Below are 24,650 nucleotides of genomic sequence, written 5' to 3' on the forward strand. Positions count from 1 at the left end.
ATCTCCTCTTTACAAGCAGCCCTTGTGATTGCACATCTTGCCCAAGACTATTCTAGTATATTGGGCCTCTGTTCATAAAATCAAACGCCTACTGGAGTGCATAAAGAAGACCCTCATACCATTTTAAAAACTGTATATGAAGAACCAACACACACTATGTACACATGATGTAGTAAAATAGATTTGTTTCTTTTAAAATAGCATTTCTGCAGGCTGTGCAATGAGTTTTTCATGATCAGAAAAATACTTAGTAATGGTGCTTGTCTTTACTGAAGCTGGGAACACACACAACTGAACTTTGCCTAAAACTGGCAAAATTTTAAGATGCAATAGCAGCTTCTGGAAAAAAAGAGAAAAAAGTATCCACTAGTTATTAATATAAAGAGTTAGGATTCACCTTCCAGTTAAGCCTTAGACCATTTAGAGCCATTAAGATTACATAAAAATGTTCCGTTTTGTTACTGTACAATTCATGATCAGGTTAGGCATTTTCAAATTTGAACGGTCTCTTGCTTACTTCTGGTGTTCCCAGCTTTAGTGAAAAAAAGTCAAGCTTGCTCAACTCCATGGCTGTTTATTCTATACTTTTTTTTTAAAAAACCTTCAAGCTCTGAAAACTTGTAGATTTGTAGATAAAGTGCAGGAATTCCAAAGTCTCACCACCTACGTCTGTCAGTATTGCAACTGAGTGCATCACCATGGAATAAAATCCTACCACACTGGCAGTTAATGCCTCAACAGTCAAAACACTTATGTGCATCTTATTCTTTAAAATTACAGTTGTAATCCACATGCTTCCCTTTGTCGAGGCTTAATTCATAATTATTAACTTTGTATTGCAGTGGCACCAGCAAAGGACAGTTGAAAAATGATCCTCCACCTAAATTGTCACACACCTTTAACACTGCTTTGGCACCGCAATCTAGAAGAATACAACAATAGACCTCAATATACATGTCAGAAAATAAAACTTTGGAGTTAAGCCCTTATACCCAGTTCACCCCAAGTCGTGCTCAGTCCCATTTATGTCTGCCAGCCTGTCTTCCCTCCTTCAGGCTGGGACCCTCAGTTAATGTTTTCCTCCCCCAAGTAGTCAAGCTCAGTGCTGGGTTTGTCTAGGTCCATGTCCATATCCATATCCATCATTCCTGCTGGTGAACGCTGGTGAAAGTTTGCTGCAATCTGGTCGAATGTCTTGCCCCGTGTCTCTGGCACCCTGAAGAATGTGAAGATAAGGAAGAAGAGGAGGAGTGCTGCGAAGATCAGGAAGACATATGGCCCACAAAGGTCCTGGGGAAGGATGGGAAGAGGTTCCAATTTAAAAAAAAAAAAAAAAAAAAAAGCAATAACACAAATACAAACAGACCTAATGATAATGGTGGATAAGAAGTCAGGATCACCAGTTCTTACAATTAATCCTAAGGGGAGTATGAATGTCTGTACCAAATATCATGAGAACCCATCCAATAGTTGTTTAGACACTTTACTGAAAGCCATAAATGTCAACCTCATGATGGTGCTACAGGTATTGTCAGGGGATTACCAAAGTCATTGGGATTCATCCTTTGGGCACCCTGAATGTATTTATAAAATGTCACAGCAATGCATCAAGTAATTGAAACATTTCTGTCAAAAGTAGTGGTCAGACTGACATTGCCATCCCTAGATCCACACTAGCTTAAAAATGCCGTATTGACATGACTTATTGGGACATATTGCAGAAATTGTTAGAACTACACTTGATTAAAGCTGAGATATTTGTCTGTTGGATAATTTATATGTATGTGTTTTTTTTACTTCAGTAAAAATTAGAGCCAGCAACAAGATAATTAAATAATTGGTGGAGTACTTTCATGATCATGTAGGACATCACTTCAGAAAAGTAAAGAAAAGTACTCACAGCAACATACTGGAAGCACATGCCAATGATGAAGTTGGCGGTCCAGTTGGAGCAGCCGGCCACAGCCATGGCAGCCGGCCTTGGACCCTGAGAGAACAGCTCAGCAACAAAAAACCAAGGGATGGGGCCTGGGCCGACTTCAAAGAAGGCCACAAAACCAAAGATGGCCAGCATACTGATGTAGCTCATCCAAGGAATACTGTCCTGTCAGGCAGAAGGGAACACACATTCAGAAGTTTATAGAAACTGGGAATCATCTATAATAATAGTACAAAACATTTGCATCTTTTTTAGGAGACTGACCAGTAAAGCAAGAGCCGTGGTCATGATGATGGCACAGATGCACATCCCACCCAGCCCTAGCATGTGGAGCGTCCGCCGTCCCATCCTCTCTATCAGAAAGAGCTGTTGATCGGAGCGCAACAGGTTTAGCAAAGTGGAGTTATGCTGTTTTAATTTAACAAATGATTCAGAGATACGTTATCATACAACTTCACTGAGGATGTATCGAAATATTGATTCTAAAAGTATAATTCCTCAATGAGCAGCAAAATAACTGAGTAGTAAAATGTAATGTTTCTTGACACATTTAGTGACATTGAAACATCTTGACCTGCCAAATCAGTCTTGGCCTATTTGTGATGCAGTAATGTTGGGTGACCAACCTCCTCTGTTATCTTATTTGCAATTTGATAACAAGGTTAAACAGTGATAGACACACTTTGGTACATAACAGAACTGTAATCTTTATTAAAAAAAATTGTGTAAAAAAGATTGAACACTGCCTCAGTAATTAAAACATTTGACATGAAAGGACAAGCACATCAAATAGCCAAGTGGACAGCATGTTGGTTTGATTACTGACCGAGACCACAGTGAAGGCACAGTTCACTACGCCAGCTCCTATGGTGGCATAGATTGGACTCTGGACTCCTGCCTTCATGAAGATACTGGTGGAGTAGTAGAAAATCTGGCCAGAAGAGAAACCAGGGTTAGTTATGTCAATATTATACTGCACTGATTTCCCCTTTTTTTAAGATTTCCTTTTTTGGGGTTAATGTAAGGTGTACTGATGTCATTAGATGTTCATACAATGATGCAGAAATAGCTCCAACTCACTGCATTGACCCCAGACAGCTGCTGGGAGAGCTGCAGCAGGATTGAAATGATGATTGGCTGGCGGTACAGAGGAGAACGGAAGAGTTCTGGGATGGAGACCTTCCTCTCCATGTCCATCCTCCTCTTCTCTTCTTTCATCTCTGCCAGCATGTCCCCCACCTCCAGCCGACCAGTCAGCCTCCTGAGGCCTGCAAATGGGAGGGATGGGATGTGAGGAGCCAGAATCAAGACATACTGTAGTAGTAAAGTGTGTAGCTGAATGATATACTGCAGGTATGTTATTGTATTCTTACTGTTTGAGAACCTCTTTGAGTTTTACACTCATGAAGTGAAGACTAATCTCTATGATTTGTTAAGAGGGGTATCTTAAGATCTTACAAGATACGTGTTCTAGTACTTTCAGCTCTATAAATGTTACATAAGGTGACCCAAGAGTGCATAAGTACAAATAGAAAGATACTGTAGTAGGTAGTAGGTACTGTAGCGATTAGACAGTGTTGTAAATGTGACTGTTGCAGGTAAGTTGGTGTGTGAGTAGGGGGATTTTCTTCTTATTTATTACAGCCATTGTAACGTCTAAGGGGTTAGTCCAACCCAAAATAGAAATGGGTCCATACTGGTTTGTAGAACCAAAAATCTCAGCCTCAGTTATATTTTACAGCTAAAAAAAGATTGTGAAAGTGTTAAAAGAATGTCTCCATTTGTAACATGGTTCAACTATCGTAACTAATTCTATGGAAGCAAGCAGTGGGAAATAAATGGAAATAAGTAGACATAATGACATGGACATTGGACTTGTGGACCTTCTGTATGAGCTGTTTGGTGAAATGTTTAACCATCCCTTAGATTCCAGTCACATAGATTAGATTAGTTAGCTTTAACCTTACTAAATAAACAACAAAATAACATGTTTCAGGAGATTACATCAATAGCTCCCTTTTTATTTCAGAGATTCTGTGTTTGCCATATGAGGTTGAGTAAAAGTAAAAGCTAATTCAAAGACAAGACACCTCATTCAATCATATCTCTTTGTCAACATGTTTTTAGACAGACTGTTAATAGTTATGAGAATTTGAAAAGAAGGTCTTCGGGGAAATATCAAAAATGTTCCTTTTTACCTCAGCCTGGAGATCACAGGATGTTGTAATACAAAAAAAAACTCAGTTCGGCTTTAAAGACCAATCTGGAGTACTTTGGCTGCACTCACCACTCTTGGCGTGGTGCTCCTGGCAGCGAACGATGTAGAGGAATCGGGGGCTCTCAGGGCAGAAAGGCAGAAGAGCCATCTGAAGTACAGTCGGGACAACAGTTAAACCCATCAGGACGGGCCACAACTCCTCACCGCCCAATAAAGACTCCAAACCGAGGACCTACCCGGGAAGAGGAGACAGGTACAACAGAAGGAAAATAATTAAAAAGTTAATATAAAACACATGAAGAAAAAACTTCAAATACAAATTAATAATATAAAACATGAAACACTTGTTGCTATAATATAACATGGAGAAAAATAAATTGGTTGCAAAGCTTCAGGAAGTTCTTGTGAATAGGTTTGATAAATCTAGGTGGAGTTGTTTTTTGCTGTATTTTTTAATACAGGGTTTCATGGGTTAAGGACAGGATGACAGGCGATGAAAGGATAAGGAGGAGAAGAAGAAGAAGAAAGTTCTGACCCATCTTGACATGTGACAAAAGGTTTAGCAGCAACATCACACTGTGCTATTGTACCTGTGCTATGAGAATACCAGTGACTATAGCCAGTTGATGCAGTGTGCCCAGTGCCCCTCGCAGACTGGTAGGAGAAATCTCACCCACATACATCGGTGTCAAGCCTGATGCTAACCCTGCAGAGAGAGAAAAACTGTATGAAATGATTGACTGTGGGATAGCAAAAAGTAGCTGCAATGCCTAATTTAAAATTTGTCAAATAAATCACGATAACCGAAAAGTGCAGATCTTACCGCAGAAGGCACCAATGATGAAACGACCGAGGATCATCATCTCAAAGGACCTGCAGAGCTTGGCCAGCCCCATCAGACTTCCTCCAATGAAGGCGAACAAGTTATTAATGAGCATGGCTTTCCTCCTGGAAAAACACAAACAAGGTATTGAGTCATTCACTTCTCAGATGTTACATATCCTCCCTTTTTTCATGAAAGTTACATTTGATTTATTTAAAATCTGGCATTGACAAACACTCTAGTCTATATATCTACTATTATGTTTTCATTAATAGAAAAACAGCCACTTTTATAAAATCACTGCAGCATTTAATCATGGTCAACATACAAATTACTGCCCGTAATGTAAGTGTTAGAACAACACGAAGCTTTTACAGACAGATGAAAGATGTTTGTGTAAAATTGATATACAGAACACTAAAAAGACACATTTTAGTATTTGAAAGAATGAACATTATTAACAGGTTTGACTAAAATGTTTTCCTGTAGTTAGATGTACAGAACAGTCTACACAAAGATCCTTTTGATGTGCACACTGTGGGTTACACATCATAAATCTGTGACATTTCAGCCTCCAGGGGGCAGTGTCATACTGTAACACTGAAGATGGTTACTCAGTGACTGAAAACAGAAGCATTTCTCTCTTTATAAAATGTTGCAGAAGGCACAAATAGAGTAGAAAAGTGGATGCAGGAATACTAGGTCAGCAAATATTTTCTAGTGACTAACCATTGAGGGAAACCTTATTACGATTCACATTGTAAAACTATGGATGTTAATAGATTCAACCTTGCAGTTTGGCATCATTCCATTTTATGTTAGTTAAGTTAAGCTTAAACCATCAACATGGAGATATTTGTAATTACTGCCAGAATATGTTTTTATGGCAGTAATACCTTTTCCTCCTATGCTCACATCTGTTATTTTAAACTGGAGTGTCACCCTAACTGTCAGAGCTACTGTTAAAGAGCAAGTCTTTATGCACAGGAGACTCGAGTTGCATCTAAATCGCTTTGACCTCAGAGGTCGTAGCAGCTCCCTCTGTCTTTAATGCTGCTTTTTTTCAGAGGACCTTGTCCTGAGTGTACCCAAGATGAATGCCCAATCCAGCCCCCACCCCTCCATAGCCAAGATCCCCTTTTAGTCAGTAGATGTGGGCCATAGTCCAGTTTGCATCCCAGCTCAGGTTACAGCGGGAAATTGGGTTGGTGTAACATCCTGGATAGAGTTTCCCCCTGAATGACTGAGACTAGACGACAGGAATCATTTTATTTGCCAGTTACTGTGGTCATTCCCATGTTACAGTCCATTTACCTTTTTTTCAAACAGTAAGATGTCTGCTTTGACCTCGTTTTGTGTTTCTGCACATGTGAATCAGACTGTGACATAATGCATGTACAGTTTATAAGGGCTGGATTCTCATAACTGCCTCCTCAAAGACTTACATTATGTTGAAACAAAATAGAGATGTATGTATATAATCCCTTACATAAAACCAGTGGTGCCCCAGATTATTTATTTTTGTCTGTAGCTGCATATGTGTTATGGGATATGACCAAATTGACCAAAAAGTAATTATCTGGTGGCCAAAAGACAAAATATTTTCAGTTTAAAAGATTGTTAACAGTTAAAAAGAAAAAAAGCTTAGATGAACTTTAATTTGAAAAAAAAAAAAAAAACATATTTTGTGTAGCAAATTTTTTGACTTTTCCATCCTGTAAATTGTCTCACAGTACTGGATTAATTAACCCCTTGGGGGATCCTGACTCCCCCTGTACTGAACCACATAAGACTAAAATGTTCTGTTGTTTGGTTGAAATGTTTTGTTCAACTGGAAACAAGATGAATGAGTACATTTCTGATTCTGACTATGCAAAAACATAGAGAATAGAATAGATTTCAGATTGTTGATTGATTGCAACAGTAAAGTGTTCAAACATCCACACCTGAACCTAATATTATTAATCAGCTGACGCCTGGTGCATCTCATATCAGAGCGTTTCAAAGCTTGTGTTCATGCACCAGATAAGTTCCAGTGGAAAATACTTAAACCAGGGTGTGTGACATCCTACCTTCCCAGCCACTCCGAAACGAACCCCACACAGAAAGAGGAGAGCATGCCTCCAATGGAAAAGATGGCCACAGACAGGGACCAGAGGGAGGTGAGGGTCCCTGTGGGGATGGGCACTCCATACCGGTGCACCCATGTTGCATTATAGTCCGCCTCAATGATCTGCACAAAAAAGATATGTTGAGGTTACTTTTAAACATGTTTAAAAAGAGCTATTTTAAAAACCCACCACATGAAAAAATAAAACCCTTAAAGAACTCAAAAAACTCATTTATCTTTTCAAATCAGAGAAGGGGTTACTTTCTGCACGCACTCATTTTCAGCAAAATCTCTAAATTTAACACATCCTATTGACGAGTATTGAACTTTACTTTTCTACTTATTTTTACTCAGTACTTTTTATGTACATAACAAAACATGTAAGTAAAATATGTCGAAGTAGAGTATTTAAAGCTGTCAGGCACTGAAAGCTGGCATTTAATGTCTGATCCAATGTGTATGGTTCCCTTAACAGATGGTTTCATAGGAAAATCTCAATCATCCTCTATCATATCGGCTCTAATATTGATGATAATATTTAATGTATAAAACGACTGAATATGCGTATTGTGCACAGTGCATTAATTAAGATAAATGAATATCGTCGTTTTTCTATAGTAACAACAAAAAAGCCAACAAAAAATCTTCAAATGTCATGCAGACAGTTCAGCGTACAGCAGAGTTCAGCTTCTGGTTTTAGTGTCACTGTGAAACTATGTCAGCTGAGTCATGTTTGGCGTTGAGCGTCAAGATGATGCCAAAATACCAGCAGCTGAGTCAGAAACATCTCACCTGGCTGTACTTGACTGTAAACACTTTACGACACGCCAAGCAACAGTACTAAGCTTGTGTTTAGCTGTTTTGCCTTGCACTTCTGCATTGACATACATTTTTCAGACCTGATAAAAGAGTATGACACATGCACTACATACTGTTGGCCTATAGTCATAAATCACCTTGATACATTTCTCACATGCGGTACTCAAGCATGCCTCCATACGGGAAGACCAGATGTGGTTGCAATATGAGGAGCAACGTTTTATGGTCAGAGCAAGTCAGGTTTTCAGAATCATGTGTCTTCGTCTATATATAAATTTACATATACACACAGTGAGTGTATATACACGTACAGTATATACAGTGTTTAATGACTTCTTATACATGTGCAGGAGCATGTTGAAAGTCATATAACCTCCTGCTTCCTCATAAACCAGTGAGACATACCCTCTCTATCCAGACATGCCCCCTTCAATGACAAGCATTTTTTTGTCTATGGGTCAATGACGTTTTTTTGTGCCCATGTGGTTTAGTCAAATTTAAAGGGGTTAAAATTTGAAAATAAATGCATGAATAACTTGCACACATTCTTTTTTATGGGCCCAGCATACAATTTCTGCTTTTAATTCATTTTGAAAGAATATATTAGAGGATTATGGCAAAAATGTCTATGTGGTGTAACCATAAAAACTTTGAACCAAATAATTAAACTTACTTAAAAATGCTAAATTCTCAATAAAACACCATATCAACGAGTTTGGCATGATCTTAGATTATAACTTTTTTAATATTAACTAAAGATAATGGGGTGGCGGTGTTAGCTCAGTGGGTAGAGCACCCGTCCCATGTGTTGAGGCTACAGTCCTCACTGCTGGCGACCCCGGTTTGAATCCCGCATCAAACGGTCCTATCCTGCATGTCATTCCCCCCTCTCTGCCTCCAGTTTCCTTTTTAATGAAGTAATTATTTGTATAAGTACACTTAAATACATTGTAGGTGGATAAAACATTTAATATTCATCATTCTTTTGTGGTTACACCATTTGACATTTTCAGGAGCATTCAATCTTACTTTTGGTAACATATGGTGCAAATGTAATTCCAAAATGTTTATTTTAACAATCCTGGTGCTGCTTTCAAGACAATTTTTTAAGATACTTTTGAATTGCTCACCTTTGCCAACCCATATTTGTCACTGACCCTACCCATCAGGCAGAGCTTCTATTTCCCACGCCTGTAGTTGTTCCCCTCCTCCAAGTTTACATTATTTGAGGCAGTATGGCAAAATGTTGTCATTAAACATGCCCCCTTCTAAAATTGTGAAATAACAGACTTTTGTTTACGTTTGCTTACGTACGTTGGTGTAAGGCTTCTGCATTTTATTTTTGCAATCGCCTCTGTTTTTATTGGAGATTGGCACTTTGTGATATTATTGGCTGGTTTTGAAGATTATCTTTTAGTGATCAGTCTTACCTTCTGAGGTGCATTGATGACACCGATGTTGTACCCAAACTCCAGAGATCCCAGTACAGCAGTGAAGACTGAGAGAGCAAGGGTTCCTGTCACTGTCTGGAGTAGAAACACACACACGCACACGAACACACACACACACACACATACACACACACACACACACACACACACACACACACACACACACACACACACACACACACAGTTAGCAAAGAGAAGTGAACAAGGCATTAAAAACAACACCATTTTCAGGACAGTGAGTAATCTGAGAGTAGTTTGTATAAAGGTAATAGTGGCAAATTATTAGAGAGCTTAGGTGGACAACTGAGACACAAACACACACACACATGCACACGCAGGCACATACATACACACACACACACACACACACACACACACAAACATAGCCCGTTAATATCAACTATATATAACTCTGATCCTGATGAGATACAATCTGTTTAGTATTGTCAGTGACTTCACTGGCTACTTTACTGCTGACGCTCGTCTGAACTTTTATTTCCCTCCAGTTTCCCATCAGACCTCACAGGCACCTGTCTCCACGGTGACAGACAGGACGACCTTGGGGAGCTGCAGTCCAGCACTTCCCCTCCAGCATAGTGTGTTAAAGCCATTTCATAACTGGCAGATAAGTCACCTAGCATTAAGATAATAAAGACATGCAAACTGAGAACTGATTCTTACAGTGATTTCATGGTTATTTAGTGGTAGTATTTTTTATGCTTTTGGAGGACTTCAGTCTACAAGCTTGTGACCTATGAACTCTTTCAAGACCTGCTGTATGAAAAGAAAAAGACAGCACCACTGTGGTGATAACAAGGCTTCCTGATGATGAGTAATGAAGTGTGTCTTTCACCTGACAGCAGAAATATGAAGCAATTTTCACATTTTTAAGTGATGGTTGACACTAAATATGAGTGGAGAGATGTTTATAAAGGATAAAATAGTCACTACACACTTGGCTTATGCTTACTATTTGGATAATGTACATTATATGAAGACAAAAAATCTACAAGAAAGTATTTTGTATACATTTATCTTCCCATTGTATTCTTTTCTATTCTACTCAAAGGGATCATTTAACAAAGTTTGTTTCAGTCTGTAACACTTTGACCCGACCTTGCTGTGTTGAGTCTCACAATAAGGGCTGTTTAGTATTCATGCAGCAAAACAAAAGGCTGTGTGTTTGTGAATGCGCACGCATCCGTGCACGTGTCCTTGCAGAAAAGGTAAAACATCAGAATCAGCCTGTTAAGTTACGCTCTGTTGCACTCCACGTTAACTGCATTTCATGAACACTTCCTTGTGGCTAAATGTGAAGTTATATCTGTACCTGCTGTTAACAAACTGTAAGATACAATAGAAATATGGCCTTCTGTCATATGTTGCAGCTTTCAGAAGCAGGTACACATTCAGTCAGTACAACACAAGCAGCATTTTATCAGCATATTTTCATATTTACAGTTTTGTTAATATCATATTCAAGTCTTTTTGTGGTATATGGTCTTTTTTTAAAAGTTGGCACTAAAAGGGAAAGCTTGTTGAATGTGTTTGCTTTTTGCTTTGTTTGAGTTTTCATGCTTACTGGATTTATTTTACAATGAAGCCAAAATGTCTCAGCTTCTCCCACATCCCTGAAACCTGCCCTGATACAGAGAGTCCACGCAGTCAGTCTCCTGTTTATTGGCAATGAAAGCAGCTTCATTAACTTTTTTTGTTGGTGGCATCACATTAATGTTCAAGTTTCTCTAGTTTCAAACAAATGTTGAGAATAAGCTGTCCACAATCAGAAGAATAAGACTTAAAACAGACACCCACATCCATCTGGCCTAGATTTCTTTATTATTATTTTTATCTGGAGGGATCACAAGACAGTCATTGTTTATAAGTGCACTGAAAAGGAACCAGTCAAACTAGGTGGCCTAACAAACCCACAACACAAAGCTATGACCTGTAAACTCAAATATTTGCATGGTCAAGGTCAATGCTCAGGAACGAAATAAGGGCCAAGGCCCTTTTAGACCAGGGCTGATGTTAATGTATCTCCTTGCTGAAACTGACGCATCTACTGAGTTTACTGGTTGCTGCAAAGGACATTACTAGAATACTGTTATTATCTATTGTTCATTATATTAAACTCTGGATAAAGTGTGATACAGGCAATTGTTGAATATATTTTAACTTTTTTTTGCTGTTTCTCTCAGAGTTTTTAGTGAAAGACGCAGATACCCTCGTGCGTAAAATCGCTCCAAATAAAAATACGCACCAAGAAAAGAAATGCGCACGGAGAAACATAAAAGCTACTCTTACACTACACAATGGGTCACAGCACATTTGGGAATAAAAAAGCAACCACAGCCACATTTATAAGAAATGTAAAGAAAAAATAAATTACCTCCCCACCGAGTTGCTGAAACCCGGCCGGCATGATTTTGGCAGCTGTACCCAGTAGCAGTTGGTGACAGATGCGCCCAAAGGAGACACGTGGAACACCCCCAAAAGGGCAACAAGCCCCGACTTAAACCTTTAGCACTTCTTTAGCACTTTAGAAGAAGTAGAATCCAAAAGAGAGGCTCGACGTAATTAAACTGGAGTCCAGTGCAGCAGGGTGTCCTCCCTTCTTTGAAGTTTGTGTTGTGTCCGTTCAGCTGGGATAGAGCGACACCCGCACACCCACGCGCACGCCCCTCTCCGTATCCAGAGGGGAGGGGAAGGGAGGAGAGAGGGGGAGGAGGGGTGTGAGGCTGCAACTCAAGAGAGGCCCTGTAGGATGATCTTGAGGTCTCGCAACAGAGGTCGAGAAGCAAGCAGGAAGCTCCTTTGACCTTAACTACCATTGGTTGGTGGCAGGAGAGAGCATGTGTGCAGGAAAAAGAGCATGCATCACAAGGCCTGGGGGGTGGGGGTCTTTGAGACAAGGTGGTCTGGCTTTTATTTTGGGGCAGAGAGATGAGGCACATGAGTGCTATAGGTGATTAGAGTTGATGATTCTTTTTTAAATGAGCAAGAACTTATCTTGGGCTAATGAGCAGGAGATTTGCTGAAAGCCAAATTTGGTTCCAGTTGTATGTGTTCTGTTACATTATGTGTGCTGCCCTTTTCAATAATAATAAACCCTTTTGTGTGGATACAAAAAAGAGGCAAATTTGAACAACCCCACAACAAGAGTCTCACCCTTTTCCTCGCTCAGTGGGGTGCACGACTTGCAGCAACAACTTCTCTGTTGCACCAGCTATAAAAGGTAAAATAATGAAGGCTACATAGTTTCACAGGTGCTGGACCTCAGACGAACCCAAGAGTCAGAGTCTGCCATCACCACCAGCACCTCGAGCTATGACTCAACATTTCTCATGGGCAGCAAAGAGGGGCTCGTCTCTGTCACTCTGGTTGCCATTGTCTGTCTTCCCAACATCCATAAATCCCTTTCTATTTCAGAGCGCATGCCAAAGGGGTCATCCACAAGAGCTCACCCCGTTCCACACAAACCCTCCCCCTCCTGTTGCACACAACAAAGCCTAATCCTCCTCCACCAGGCAACAGGTGGACCCTAAATTTAGACTGTGCCACCTGAGTTAGCGGTGTAGGTGTGGCCTGGGGAAGTTTGGAAACGAGTGTGATGGTGAGACCAAGGCGGAGATTAGGGGGTGTGCTGTGGGAGGGTCACTGCAGGCGGGAAATTTACAGGTCAGCCAAGAACCTCAGTGGAAAAATATCTGCTCTAGATCTCTCAATAAAATCATTCGAGCCCACCCCTTGCAGACACACCCCCACCTCACGCCACTCTCCCCTGGGAGCTGGCCACCTTTGCCTTTTCATTCCCTCATGCGCACATTGAGAAAGAAGAGGACAACCTGACACCTCTCAACCAAAGCTAGGGGCCCCAAGCATATGTGTGTGAGTATGTGACTCTGACTAAATGCAGAGAAACTTTACACCATCAGAACAGTGGCGTAGAGCCCCAACCAACATAGTTGGGGGGTTCATGTACGTAACCAAGGGGTAGACAGAGATGATAGTATTACATTTCCAAAAAGTATCACATGAATTCATACAGAGAGAGCCAAGAACAATGTTAGAACTACACGTACAGACTTACATAAAGATATAAATAAGCTTGCACTCATAGCTTTTTAAACCAGCATTATTTCACAGTGCAAAATGTCACCTGTGTTGTCAAAAGCCGAACTGATGATGCCAGCAGGTGCGTGCTTTACTGTTATCTGGAACAAAAAGTCACACCACCACACTGACGCACACCGTGTGACTGCCCCATCTCATGATGAGACACAACCAGTGTAAATACTGTTCCTCCTTCTCATGACCGTGTGTGTATGTGTGTGTGTGTGTGTGTGTGTGTGTGTGCGTGTGCGTGTGTGTGTGTGTGTTCATGTGTGGTTTTGGGGGAGAAGGGGGTCAGCTGGTTCAAAATCATGCCCCAGTAAACTGAGTCGTGTGATGGTTGGCAGGTGTTGTACTGAATGGTCACTCTCAGTGTGTGACAGGCAATGACATCCACACCACATTTCTTTATCCAGTGGTCTGCTGGGATAAAAATTATGACTTTGTATGTTCAGAAAACTCAGAAACAAACATCAGTGATATATTAACATGTAGGAATATTAAGTCATGTGTTGAAAAATGTGAGAAAAATGTCAAATCTCTCAGCAAATCATCAAGCTTCTCCAAAAATGATATGGGACCTGATACAGAAGATAATTGGGAAAAACTATTTAAAAAAATGTGTTTAATTTTATATAATTGGGCATGATTTCACAAATTTAACATGCATTCACTTTTTAAAAGATCCTACAGAGACCAAATAAAAATGCGGGCAAAGCATTAAATCTCAGTAAGTATCTTTATTTCAATAATTATTAAAGCGATTTTCTAACCCTAACTTAAAGGAATAGATTGATATTTTGATAAATATTCTTATTGCAAAGGATTAGATGAAAATATTAATATCACTGGAGCAATCGCCTGCAGGCAGTTAGCTTAGCATAGAGACTGGAAACAGGCTGAAACAGCTAACTTGGCTCTGCCTGAAGGTAAAACAAATAAATACATACATAAATTAATTATCAGGCACATAACCTCCACTGAAATGTCAACTTGTTATTTATACACTACAACTTCTGGCAGGTGGATTTTTCTTGCATTCAATCAGAGCCAAGCTAGCTATGCTAAGCTAACGAGCTACTGGCAGTGGTAACATCACTGTGTCCAAAAAGTTATACTGTTATAAACAGCTGTGTAATGTTTCTAACATATTCAATGGTGTAACTGTAAAGTATAACTAACTCACCTTTCTAACTGTATATCATTTTAACCATTTACTTTAAATTTTATTGTACCAGAATTGGCAAAAGGACACTATTGTCATTTCGAGCCACCCTTTTCTTTTCGCTGTAAACATGCGTCACTGATTTTGCAGAAGTATTAGCTAGCTTCATATTAACCATATGAAAGTGTCATCAATTTTCTCACCCAGCTCTTTGCAAGAAAATGACTAGAGACAGTTTGCAAAATGTCATACTGTACTTTTCTACTAATTCTGCAAAGCTACGAAACTTTTTAGTGCTTAGAATCCCACATTTAGTGAAGTGGGACTATAAGGCCCGAGCCTACTCCCTGCAATGTTTCTCCCTGCTCAAAGTGTGGGAAGCTGCAATAAAAGGAACATTTTAATATTTGTTATCCTTAATAACAGTTAAGACTTTTCTGTTTATTATAACATGTATATTCTAAAACACTTATACACTGCAAGACACAAGAAACCCTACTAATAAATATCAGCCACTGTAGACTGGCCTGACCAGACACAATATGCAATTAATAATAAAATACACATGCTGTAGCCTATAAATGCGCTATGACAGAACAGCAGACTGGCACCAAATCCTGCATATAGCTCAAGCTGTATTTGGGCCTACACCAGAGGGCAGAATGGTTGGTCTTTTGCGGACCACTGCATTATAGTAAGAGTGTCTGTTTCCAGTGGTGAAAATGATATTTACATATGAAATGTGAAATCTTATATGAAGCTCTTGGCTGTATTCCTGTAGTCATCCTGAACTGTATCCATGCAGCCTTAGGTAACAACTGGACGAGATTCAAAACACACACATTCATGTAGCCCTCTTCTCCTTCCTCATGCAATGCACACTATGATGATATGATTACGCATAGCATCAGGTTAGTTCAACGTTCTGCCATAACGTTATGAATTTCAACCCAATAACTCAAAACCTCTTTCCCTCTCTGCACTGGTCCTGTTCTGTTAAACCTCACTATTGTATCTATATGCAGTGACACAGGGATCGAATTCACAGTCGTCTCGCTGGCTCCATCAGCACATTCATTCAAAGGTCAAACAGCTACATTGCCCCAAAGTGGCACTCAGAGAGATGGACGAGAACCAACCTTCAGGGCTTTTGATGTGAAGCCAGTTGTCAGTTGACGACAAGTCACCAGTGGCCAAGCACAAAGTAGCCCGCCTTGGCTCCAACATTGAGGTCTTGCCCGGAGTTTCTCTGCAGCTCCAGGCCTCACCGGTGCAGAAGTTTATCTTATCAGCAAAGGGGCATTTGAAGGATGATGAGAGGCGACGTCATCCGGCCTGTTAGAGCAGATTATGAAGTTGTTTCATGTGCTAAAGTGTGAAATCAACTAATTCAAACACACACGGTTTTAAAGAAGGGAAACCACCCTTGACAATCCTTGAGTAAGACCCTGCTCGCTACGCTATTGGTTAGGAGCTAACTCAATCTACTTGGTGTTGCTCTGGACTACTATTCATTTTTTGATTATGTAACTAGTTAAGTCCAAGAGTCATACATGTTTCACAATTGACATCCTGAAGAAAACCCTGAAATTGGTGATACAACATGCAACATACCTTGCCTTGAAATTGTGGCATTTCAAGGCAAAATATACATGTTTGTTTCCAGTTTTTGTGTTTGTTTGTGCTTTTGTCACTTTAAGGTATAAAATTGTTTGCCACTGGGGTGGTACCACTGTATATATAAGTAAGCATACTAATATTCCAAAATACATATATGTAATTGTGTCCTGTGAGTGCATAAAAATCAATACAATTATTATGATCTTGGATGGTCTAACACTTGGACATTTGATGTAAATATAGTAATATTTCCCTCAAAGCTTCGTCATTAATCGCATTACAGTATGTTACCCTGTATGTTGAATGTATGGTATGTAGCTGATACATTAAAATGGCAATTTTGATCCACTGATTACTTGAAAACTGGAGATATTACTCACAAACTTGTGTGAACTATGTTCACAATAAGTTGGGTGGTGGTTGATTGCCATGTTATCATGTTGCATTCAGGTGCCCATCAGAAGGGTGTGGTTTTCTTTAGTGCATCATATAGTATATAATAAAAGAAAATAGCATTTTTATTATCTCTCCACTCAAAAGCTTCACTGTGCAGAATGATATATTTGCAGAGTTAGACACTAGAAGTGAAATAAAAATCTCTGTGACGTTTTTATTGTCTTGTGTTTTGTCATACACATCACTTCTGGTTCTGTCTTTCAGACTGTTGTTATTGTTTTATCCTGGCTTTGAATAGCTTTGTATTATGCTTTAACTGTTTCAAACCCTTTGTTTTATGTCGTAATTTAATTACAAAATAAAAGTGGCTGTAATCTGTTACAATTTGTGAGAAAAAATGTGTAATTTAATAACAGTTACGTATGAAAATGTTGATGATTACAAAGGGGTTACATCTAAAGTCAGACTGCTATAGATTTTGCTCAGGAGGAGGGTTTTTCCCACCTCATTTTTTAATAAGTTACTGAATAAATATATTGCTGTTTTCAATTCTTTGAAAACAATATATTTTTATATTTTGTAAATAAATCATGACATGGGCTTATTTGGAGCACACAGTGTCATAGTACCAATTAAGCCCATGTCAGACCTTAGACTTTTTCCATAAAATACCTTAATTTTATATTCCAAAATCTACATGAACTAATGAATACATTTTCAAATTAGGCATAAATATTGCTTTATAGGAAATTCAATCATGTCAGCATCCATGAAAAACACCTGAACTTAGATGTTGGTGGGCTTAATGGGTACACTTAACCCAACAGCTGAAAACATTTGTTAGAAAATCTGAAGTATAATCAGTACAATCAAAGTTCCATCCATCTTGTAATTAGCTAGTTAGAAGGACAGTCGTTCTTGAGTTACAAAAATTCCAATAGTTTTGAAAGCAGCGCTGTTGCGTTAAAGCACATCAGGAGATCAGAAGCTCCTCCTCTTCCTTTTGTGGGAATCCCCAAACACCAGCGTGCTAATGCTTCCCCTCAAAATATTTTGGCTTTTCTGCTTTTCAGCTGGTTTCACTCATCGCTCGTCATCTGTGTATCAGAAGTCATAGCGTCACAACAAGGTAAAGTTAGCTATATGAACACACACACGACTCGTTTTAATCAAAGTAAACCCCTAGAGCAACTTAATATGTCCGATAAACAAAGTTTTACCGCAGTTTAAGCAGCTAACTAAATTAGCCAGAGAAGCTAACGCAGGAGTCTGACAACTAAACCGTTTTTTTCCCCCTTAAAATGCTAACCAAAACCTTGCAGCGGAGTAGATATAGACTTTTTCGTACGCATGTCGTATCTATCACAACAGGTGTGTGTTTGTCTATCGAGTTATGTGTAGTTAAAAGCTAACTTCATTCAATTTGATTTGGGCCTAGTCGAGAGAGAGAAAATGGAGGCACAGCTAGCATGTTGAATGTCGTGTTTGTTTGTGTGTGTGTGCAGCTCAGATTTCCTTTTCAAGCAGTGTGTTTGAGGATTTTGGTTATCTGTTTTATATCAATAATACATAATAATAATAATACTGGTGTTTTAAAGTAGTGGTAGCTACGCGGCAGCTTGTAGGACTGAAGTTTCATTTTTAAGTCAAAACGTTTTGTTTCATGTTATTTATCACATTATTCTCAATTTAATATTGTCTTTTTTATTTTAGTGTGGCGTATATTACTATTTTAGTGTTGCTGAAACTTTTTTTGAGAGATCAAATTAATCGTCAAAACTTCTCATTGTCGGTTTATCGTTTTTAAGCCATTTATTTTTCAAAATGTTCCTGATCAACGAGCACCTGACTGAAAACACTGGCTCTGCAAGGGAGGGGGGGAGGGGGGGGGTGTGTTCACTGTCATGGAACAAATGCTTTTGCCTCTGAAATGAGAGGTTTTGCTGCTTTTCTGTATTTTATTTGATTGTGATTTAGTGTCTTTGGTGGGGACTGATGGTTAAACACTTTAAACAACTCCACATGTTAATCACTTGAAGGCATTTGCCCACATTTTATCAGCTGAACAACTACCACACAAATTATTTATCAGGATTTCAATCTTTCACTTATGCAATATAATTATAATAATTATTATAGTTGCATGTTATAATTTTCATAGGACAATATGAGCTATTTCAAGATGTCAGCACTCTGGGCAAATGTGCTGTCATTGCATTTTTTTTTTACATGTTATATACAAGTACGTAAAGATGTTTAAAAGAAGCATTACTTGCAGCTCTGAAGTTAAACTGCACTCATTAATGCTTGTGTGTTAAGATGCAGTTTGGTTAAGATGGTTAACACATCCCGTCGGTCTAACTAGAGTTTTCGTTTCCAGTATAATCCCCGGAGCATTCCAGCGTCTCAGCTCTTCCTCCTTATTTTTCCGGAGGGAAATCAATGATGGAGGAACACAGCGTAGAAAATATGACGCTGAGCCAGACCATACCACCACTGAGCCAGGACTCGTTTCAGCAGCTGTGGGAGAGTGTGTAAGTTGTGCTTTTAACAGGAGATAACTTTTAATAATTTTAGTTTGTGTAAGAAGAACAAGTTAACGTGTCTTTGTATGTTGTTTTTGCAGATGCACTCCCTCCATCTCCACCATACCCACGGAAAGTGTGAATTACGCATCAACGGACATGGTAAGCGTGACTTCATATACTGTGTGTTTGTCTAATTTGCTGCGTTCAAAGGTTTTTCTCTTTGATGATAGTTAACATGTGTAGGTAGACTGACTCTCTTTGCTCTCTTTTTTCAGCTCCTTGATGAACTTACAAATAGGTTTGACGAAGACCAATTGTTTGAGCTGCCCGGAGATATGTCTTCCAAGGACGGAGTCACTCCCCCAGCTCCCACCGTCCCAGTCACAGTAGACTACCCAGGGGAGTTCGGGTTCGAACTTCGATTTCAGAAGTCTGGCACTGCCAAATCAGTGACTTCAACAGTAAGCAATCCCAGATTTAACCTCTCAAAATGTAGAAATTGTACTTATTTGTTTTGCACTGATTTAAAAAAAAAAAAAAAGTGTTGTCATCTATTTACCACATAACTTATCTGTTCTGATCAGTTCAGATCAACAGGAAAATAAATCTTGTACTTATGCTGATCATTTTAACACAGAATCTATATGCTACAACACAAATGTTAAAAGATCAGCGGGGTTTGCAGCAGACTGTCCTGCAACCTAACATGGCAAAATACAGAAATCTCTCTGAGCCCGCTCGAGTGAGACAAAAGGGTATTTCAACAGCTGCTCAGTGTCCAGATGCCATTCACTGTTCAGCTCCTCCACTGTAGAGTACATTTTATATGCAGAAATGGACCGGATTGTTGTAATTCATGAAGTTAAATGCAACAGAAATACACAGAATATTCAAATTGGAGGTTTGTAAATTTACATTTTTTTACTACGTTATAGGTTTTATCGCCCACAAAAGTGTGTTAATCATTGAAAACGTTTTAAATAAAGCCAAATAAAACATCTTACCATGCTACGCGTTTAGTCCATCCATTCTTTCGTATCTCTCATGGTGGCATTCAAGTGGAATCTTATTCATTGTGACGATTTGCTAAATTTTAAAGTCCCGAGTCAGTCACTGCATTTCAAGGACCAATCGCATTCATGTATCCACGGTGACTCACCCAGCAGCGTGCTGCGGTTGGTCAGTTTAGCTGTGGTTAGGGTGGTCTGGTGTGAAACTCCCGCCCTCTGCGACGTGAGCTCCAGTCTGTGAGAGAGTTGCAGCCTGGTTGTAAAGCTCAGCTCTGACATGACGGGACATGTTCCTGCCCGGTCTTCCTGGCAGCACCAAAAGGGTTAAAAAAAACCAGGTGGAAACGAGGTAAAAATCATAATTTAATGTGATAAATCTGGTCCTACTGAGGATTTTGAAGATTTAGTTTATATCACTTGCAGTTTTTTTTGTTTTTTCTGGAGAAGAAAGAGACTTAAAGACGGTTTTGAGTTTTACAACGATTTTCCTGACACTTCAGACCACTTCTTCACTTTTGTACTCGCAGCTCTGTCGCCCCTCAAATAATCAGATACTAACTGTCAGATTTCTGCCTGTGCTTCCTTTCAGTACTCTGAGCTTCTGAATAAATTGTACTGCCAGCTGGCAAAAACCAGCCTTATTGAAGTGCTGGTAGGAAAGCAGCCTCCTCAGGGTGCTATCCTCAGGGCCACGGCGGTTTACAAGAAGAACGAGCATGTGGCTGATGTGGTCCGCAGATGTCCCCACCACCAGAATGAAGACGGTAAGAAAGTTTAAGTCACTTTGTGTGCACAGTGGAAGAATGTGATTGTTTGAGAAGAAACTGATTGGTAGTATTACGTGATTTTTCTTTGTCTTACCCATCTAGTCACGGAGTACCGCAGCCATCTGATCAGGGTGGAGGGCAGCCAGAGGGCTCTGTATTTCGAAGATCCTCACACTAAGAGGCAGAGTGTGACCGTCCCCTATGAGCCTCCACAGGTACACACTCGATCTGTCTCGATCTGAAGAGGCGAAGATTTCTACTCACGTTTCTACTTTTTACAGCACTGTTGTTTTTACCTATTATCCACATGTCCTGTGGTGTGAGATCTTACAGCATTTTGTATGTAAGTATCAATGACATCATGTTTTAGCGTAAAAATTCATACCATAAACATAAAGTGCACATCCACTCCAACAACTGAGAAGCTCTTAAATAATGAGCTTCATATTGGATATCCAGAAGAGTCAATTAGGAGACAAAAAATGAAACAAAAAGGACTGTTTATGATTTTCTGTAACATAACACAAAGCAAATTTAATTTTTTCGAGTTGGTTAGACTATTTCTCAGTCCAGTTTGCTGTGAATTTAAAATAATCGCCCCTTTTTTCTTTTTTCAGTTGGGCTCAGAGATGACCACAATCCTGCTGAGCTTTATGTGCAACAGCTCATGCATGGGAGGCATGAACCGCCGGCCCATCCTCACCATCCTGACCCTCGAGACTCCAGAGTATGTGCTGTGTTTTTCCTTTTAACAGGGGTGGTGGAGGACAGGGGACACTTGATTTAACTTCTAAAAGTGGTCTTAGGTTTACTTAATGGCTAAAGATGATTCAGATAAGACTCGCAGCTCGTATATTTGTGCTGCCCAGGAAAGCTCTCACTAATTTTCACTTTCTCTCTAGGGGACTGGTTTTGGGGCGGAGGTGTTTCGAGGTGCGTGTCTGCGCATGTCCAGGCAGGGACCGCAAAACTGAGGAGGAGAACAGCACCAAGATGCAGAACGGCACCAAGCAAACCAAAAAACGAAGTATGTTTTCAATGCTTGTATTGAGTAGATTTTCTTTTTCTGTCTCCGCATTCTGTTCCCAGTTAACCTCATTCTTGTTCCTACAGAGAGCGCTCCTGCTCCTGACAACACTACTGCAAAGAAGTCTAAATCTACCTCCAGTGCAGAGGAGGAGGACAAGGACAAGGAGGTGTTCGTTCTGCATGTAAGTAAAAACACACCTTTTTATTATAAAGCAGGACACTCTCAAAGATTTACTGAGCTAAAATTCTTGCTTTTGATCTCACCTGCAGGTTCGTGGACGCGAGCGTTACGAATGGTTGAAGAAAGTCAACGAAGGTCTGGAGCTGCACGACAAAGAAAAGTAAGAATCAGGAACTGTCCGTTAAGACAACCTGAACAGCTTTTAACTTCACAAAATATTCAAGAACATTTTAATACGGTCCACATTATAGTCTTTAGCTCACCATGACGTCAGAGGCTGCAGCAGCATGTTAGTCTGAATTTCACTGCTTTGTCTTGTAGAAATCATCTGCCACTAGAGGTCACTGTGTGTGTTTAAATGTTAAACCTGCTGCACACACACAGATCAACAGGGACTATTTTAACATTACTGAGAGGATAAATGATTGTTAATCCAGTTTAGTTTCTCATGGACTGTTGCTGATGTCATATAGAGAAAAAGTTGCCTTAACCCTCCTGTTGTCCTCAAGTCAAGGGAGGAAGGAAGGAAAGGAGGGAGGGAGGAAGGACAGAAGGAAGATGGAAGATAGGAGGAAGGAAAGGAAAGGAAAGGAGAGGAGAGGAAGGAAGGACAGAGGAAGGAAGGACAGAGGAAAGAAGGAAGGTAGGAGGGAGGGAGGAAAGAAGGAAGGGGGGAGGAGAGAAGGAACGGAAAGAAGGAAGGACAGAGGAAGTAAGGAAGGTAGGAGGGAGGGAGGAAGGAAGGACAGATGAATGAAGGAAGGGAGGAAGAAAGGACAGATGAATGAAGGAAGGGAGGAAGGAAGGACAGATGAATGAAGGAAGGAAAGGAAGGATGGAAAGAAAGAAGGATGGAGGGAGGAAGGAAGGACAGAAGGAAGGAAGAAAAGGGGATGGAGGAAGGAAGGAAAGAAGGGACAGTCAAAACAGACGGGGTCAATTTGACCCGGGAGGACGACAGGAAGGTTAAAAACACAAATCCCTCCTCTCAGTCTCTTACAGGACAATAAAGGTTCATGTGAGCACTGTTTCTTAATATAAATGCTGCTTTAATTTAAAAGCGTGAAACAAATGAGTCACATCTACTTTTTTTTTTTAATGTCTCCACAGCAAAAACAAGAGCAGCGCATCCACGAAGCAAGATGTCCCTCTGCCTTCCAGCGGAAAGAGACTCTTGCAAAGAGGAGAGAAGAGTGACAGCGACTGAAAAACTTGCTTTCTCTATCACGAGAGACAAAAAAAAAATCCAAAAATATTTCTCTTACTCCACTGCCAGCCTGGTTTTTTTAAAGGGCCAGTGTGTACGATTTAAGGGGGATCTATTGGCAGAAATGGATTATAAGACTCATAAGTATTTTTTCGTTTGTGTGTAATCACCTGAAACTAAGATTGGCTGTCCTTTCGTTACTTTACAATGAGCCCTTTATATCTACGTGAGGGTCCTCCTTCACTGAGTCCGCCATGTTTCTGCAGTAGCTCAGGACGGACATATCAAACGATGGCTTTGAAAAGGTCCATTTCGCATCTGTTTTGAGAGTTATTTGAATGTTTCTTCTGCTCGCTTGGAAGAGAGGAGAGAGAGAGGGGAGGTGTTGGTTTGTAGTCTACAACCTCACCTCACTGTGACCAGTTCTGCTTCCTCCTCAGTGCTCATAATGTATTATAAAAAATATATATGTCACATATACTGCCAGTGTTCTAAATGCTAATTATGAATTGGGTTAAAACAAGGACCGCACCTGTCACAGTCACTGCCATTCATTGCAGGTTTGAATATGTGGTAGTATAGAAAATCACATGTAAGTGGGGGCTGTTTTTTTTATACTTTTTAAAAATATATATCATGAACAGCTGTAAAGTTTTGCCCTTTTTTTCATTTTAAGGGAACCATAAGTCATTAGCATCACCTCCTGGATGGTAGTGATGCGTCTCACAGTGAACATCTACTGTCAGTATTTTTGCTCAAATAAAAACTGGATTTGGTAGCCGAGGGGCCTGGCTGGATCACCCCAGAGGTTTTCTCCCTATGCTTCTTTACAGAGAGGGACACAATATATTGATTTTATCTGGACTTTAAAGTAGTTTACAGTGTTTTTAATCAGTTTGCCCTTGTTTTGCTATGATAAGATTTTTTTTTTGCCATCCAGCACTTCAGTTTGATTTGACCAGTTGTTTTATATAAACACCTTTTTCCACTGGCATTCCTTCCCTTTTATTTCTGTACGTAGATAGTTTATTTTGGGACGTTAGTTTTATAAAAGAGGTATTTCATATATTTTTCATTGTCTTTTTTTTCCATGTACTTTTTTAATACTTGTTTTTTGTTACCTAAAGATGTAAGAATAAAAAAATAAAACCTTAAAGTGAAACTGTTCCTCGTGTGCTGCAAATGTTTTTTTGTTTTTTTTAATGTACATATGGCACCACCTGTTATTACAACAGTCCCCTTGTTTTCTGTGTTTACGTTTCGAAGAAGGA

At 39.7% G+C, this 24,650-nt stretch overlaps 2 protein-coding genes across 2 annotated transcripts; one reads left to right on the forward strand and one right to left on the reverse strand.

Annotated features, from left to right (window-relative positions):
• Positions 1 to 811: 811 nt before the first annotated feature.
• LOC128383862 (solute carrier family 2, facilitated glucose transporter member 4-like) lies at positions 812 to 11,847 on the reverse strand. The gene is made up of 11 exons (XM_053343450.1): positions 11,753 to 11,847; positions 9,340 to 9,435; positions 7,053 to 7,213; positions 4,981 to 5,105; positions 4,748 to 4,863; positions 4,227 to 4,389; positions 3,020 to 3,207; positions 2,766 to 2,870; positions 2,204 to 2,305; positions 1,901 to 2,104; positions 812 to 1,290 (listed from the first exon to the last, which is right to left on the reverse strand). Exons 1-11 carry the CDS (start codon positions 11,783 to 11,785, stop codon positions 1,066 to 1,068), a joined length of 1,518 nt encoding a protein of 505 aa, XP_053199425.1. The 5' UTR covers positions 11,786 to 11,847; the 3' UTR covers positions 812 to 1,065.
• Positions 11,848 to 17,672: 5,825 nt separating this feature from the next.
• Positions 17,673 to 24,234, forward strand: tp53 (tumor protein p53). Its single transcript, XM_053343464.1, has 11 exons — positions 17,673 to 17,786; positions 19,038 to 19,191; positions 19,284 to 19,350; positions 19,461 to 19,646; positions 20,785 to 20,959; positions 21,065 to 21,177; positions 21,580 to 21,689; positions 21,865 to 21,989; positions 22,076 to 22,173; positions 22,262 to 22,332; positions 23,283 to 24,234. The coding sequence occupies exons 2-11, from the start codon at positions 19,100 to 19,102 to the stop codon at positions 23,377 to 23,379; spliced, it is 1,134 nt and encodes a 377-aa protein (XP_053199439.1). The 5' UTR covers positions 17,673 to 17,786; positions 19,038 to 19,099; the 3' UTR covers positions 23,380 to 24,234.
• Positions 24,235 to 24,650: the final 416 nt, after the last annotated feature.

This window comes from Scomber japonicus, chromosome 22 (genome assembly GCF_027409825.1).
Source record: "Scomber japonicus isolate fScoJap1 chromosome 22, fScoJap1.pri, whole genome shotgun sequence".
Classification (NCBI taxonomy): domain Eukaryota; kingdom Metazoa; phylum Chordata; class Actinopteri; order Scombriformes; family Scombridae; genus Scomber; species Scomber japonicus.

Bases quoted from the DNA above. Each gene is read 5' to 3' on its own strand.
- LOC128383862 (XM_053343450.1), bottom strand. From the start codon at position 11,785: ATGCCGGCCGGGTTTCAGCAACTCGGTGGGGAG. The intron at 4,864-4,980 runs GTAAGATCTGCA...CTCTCTCTGCAG, and splicing joins CATCATTGGTGCCTTCTGCG to GGTTAGCATCAGGCTTGACA. The intron at 4,390-4,747 runs GTACAATAGCAC...CTTCCCGGGTAG, and splicing joins CTGGTATTCTCATAGCACAG to GTCCTCGGTTTGGAGTCTTT.
- tp53 (XM_053343464.1), top strand. From the start codon at position 19,100: ATGATGGAGGAACACAGCGTAGAAAATATGACGCTGAGCCAGACCATA. The intron at 22,174-22,261 runs GTAAGTAAAAAC...TCTCACCTGCAG, and splicing joins AGGAGGTGTTCGTTCTGCAT to GTTCGTGGACGCGAGCGTTA. The intron at 22,333-23,282 runs GTAAGAATCAGG...ATGTCTCCACAG, and splicing joins GAGCTGCACGACAAAGAAAA to CAAAAACAAGAGCAGCGCAT.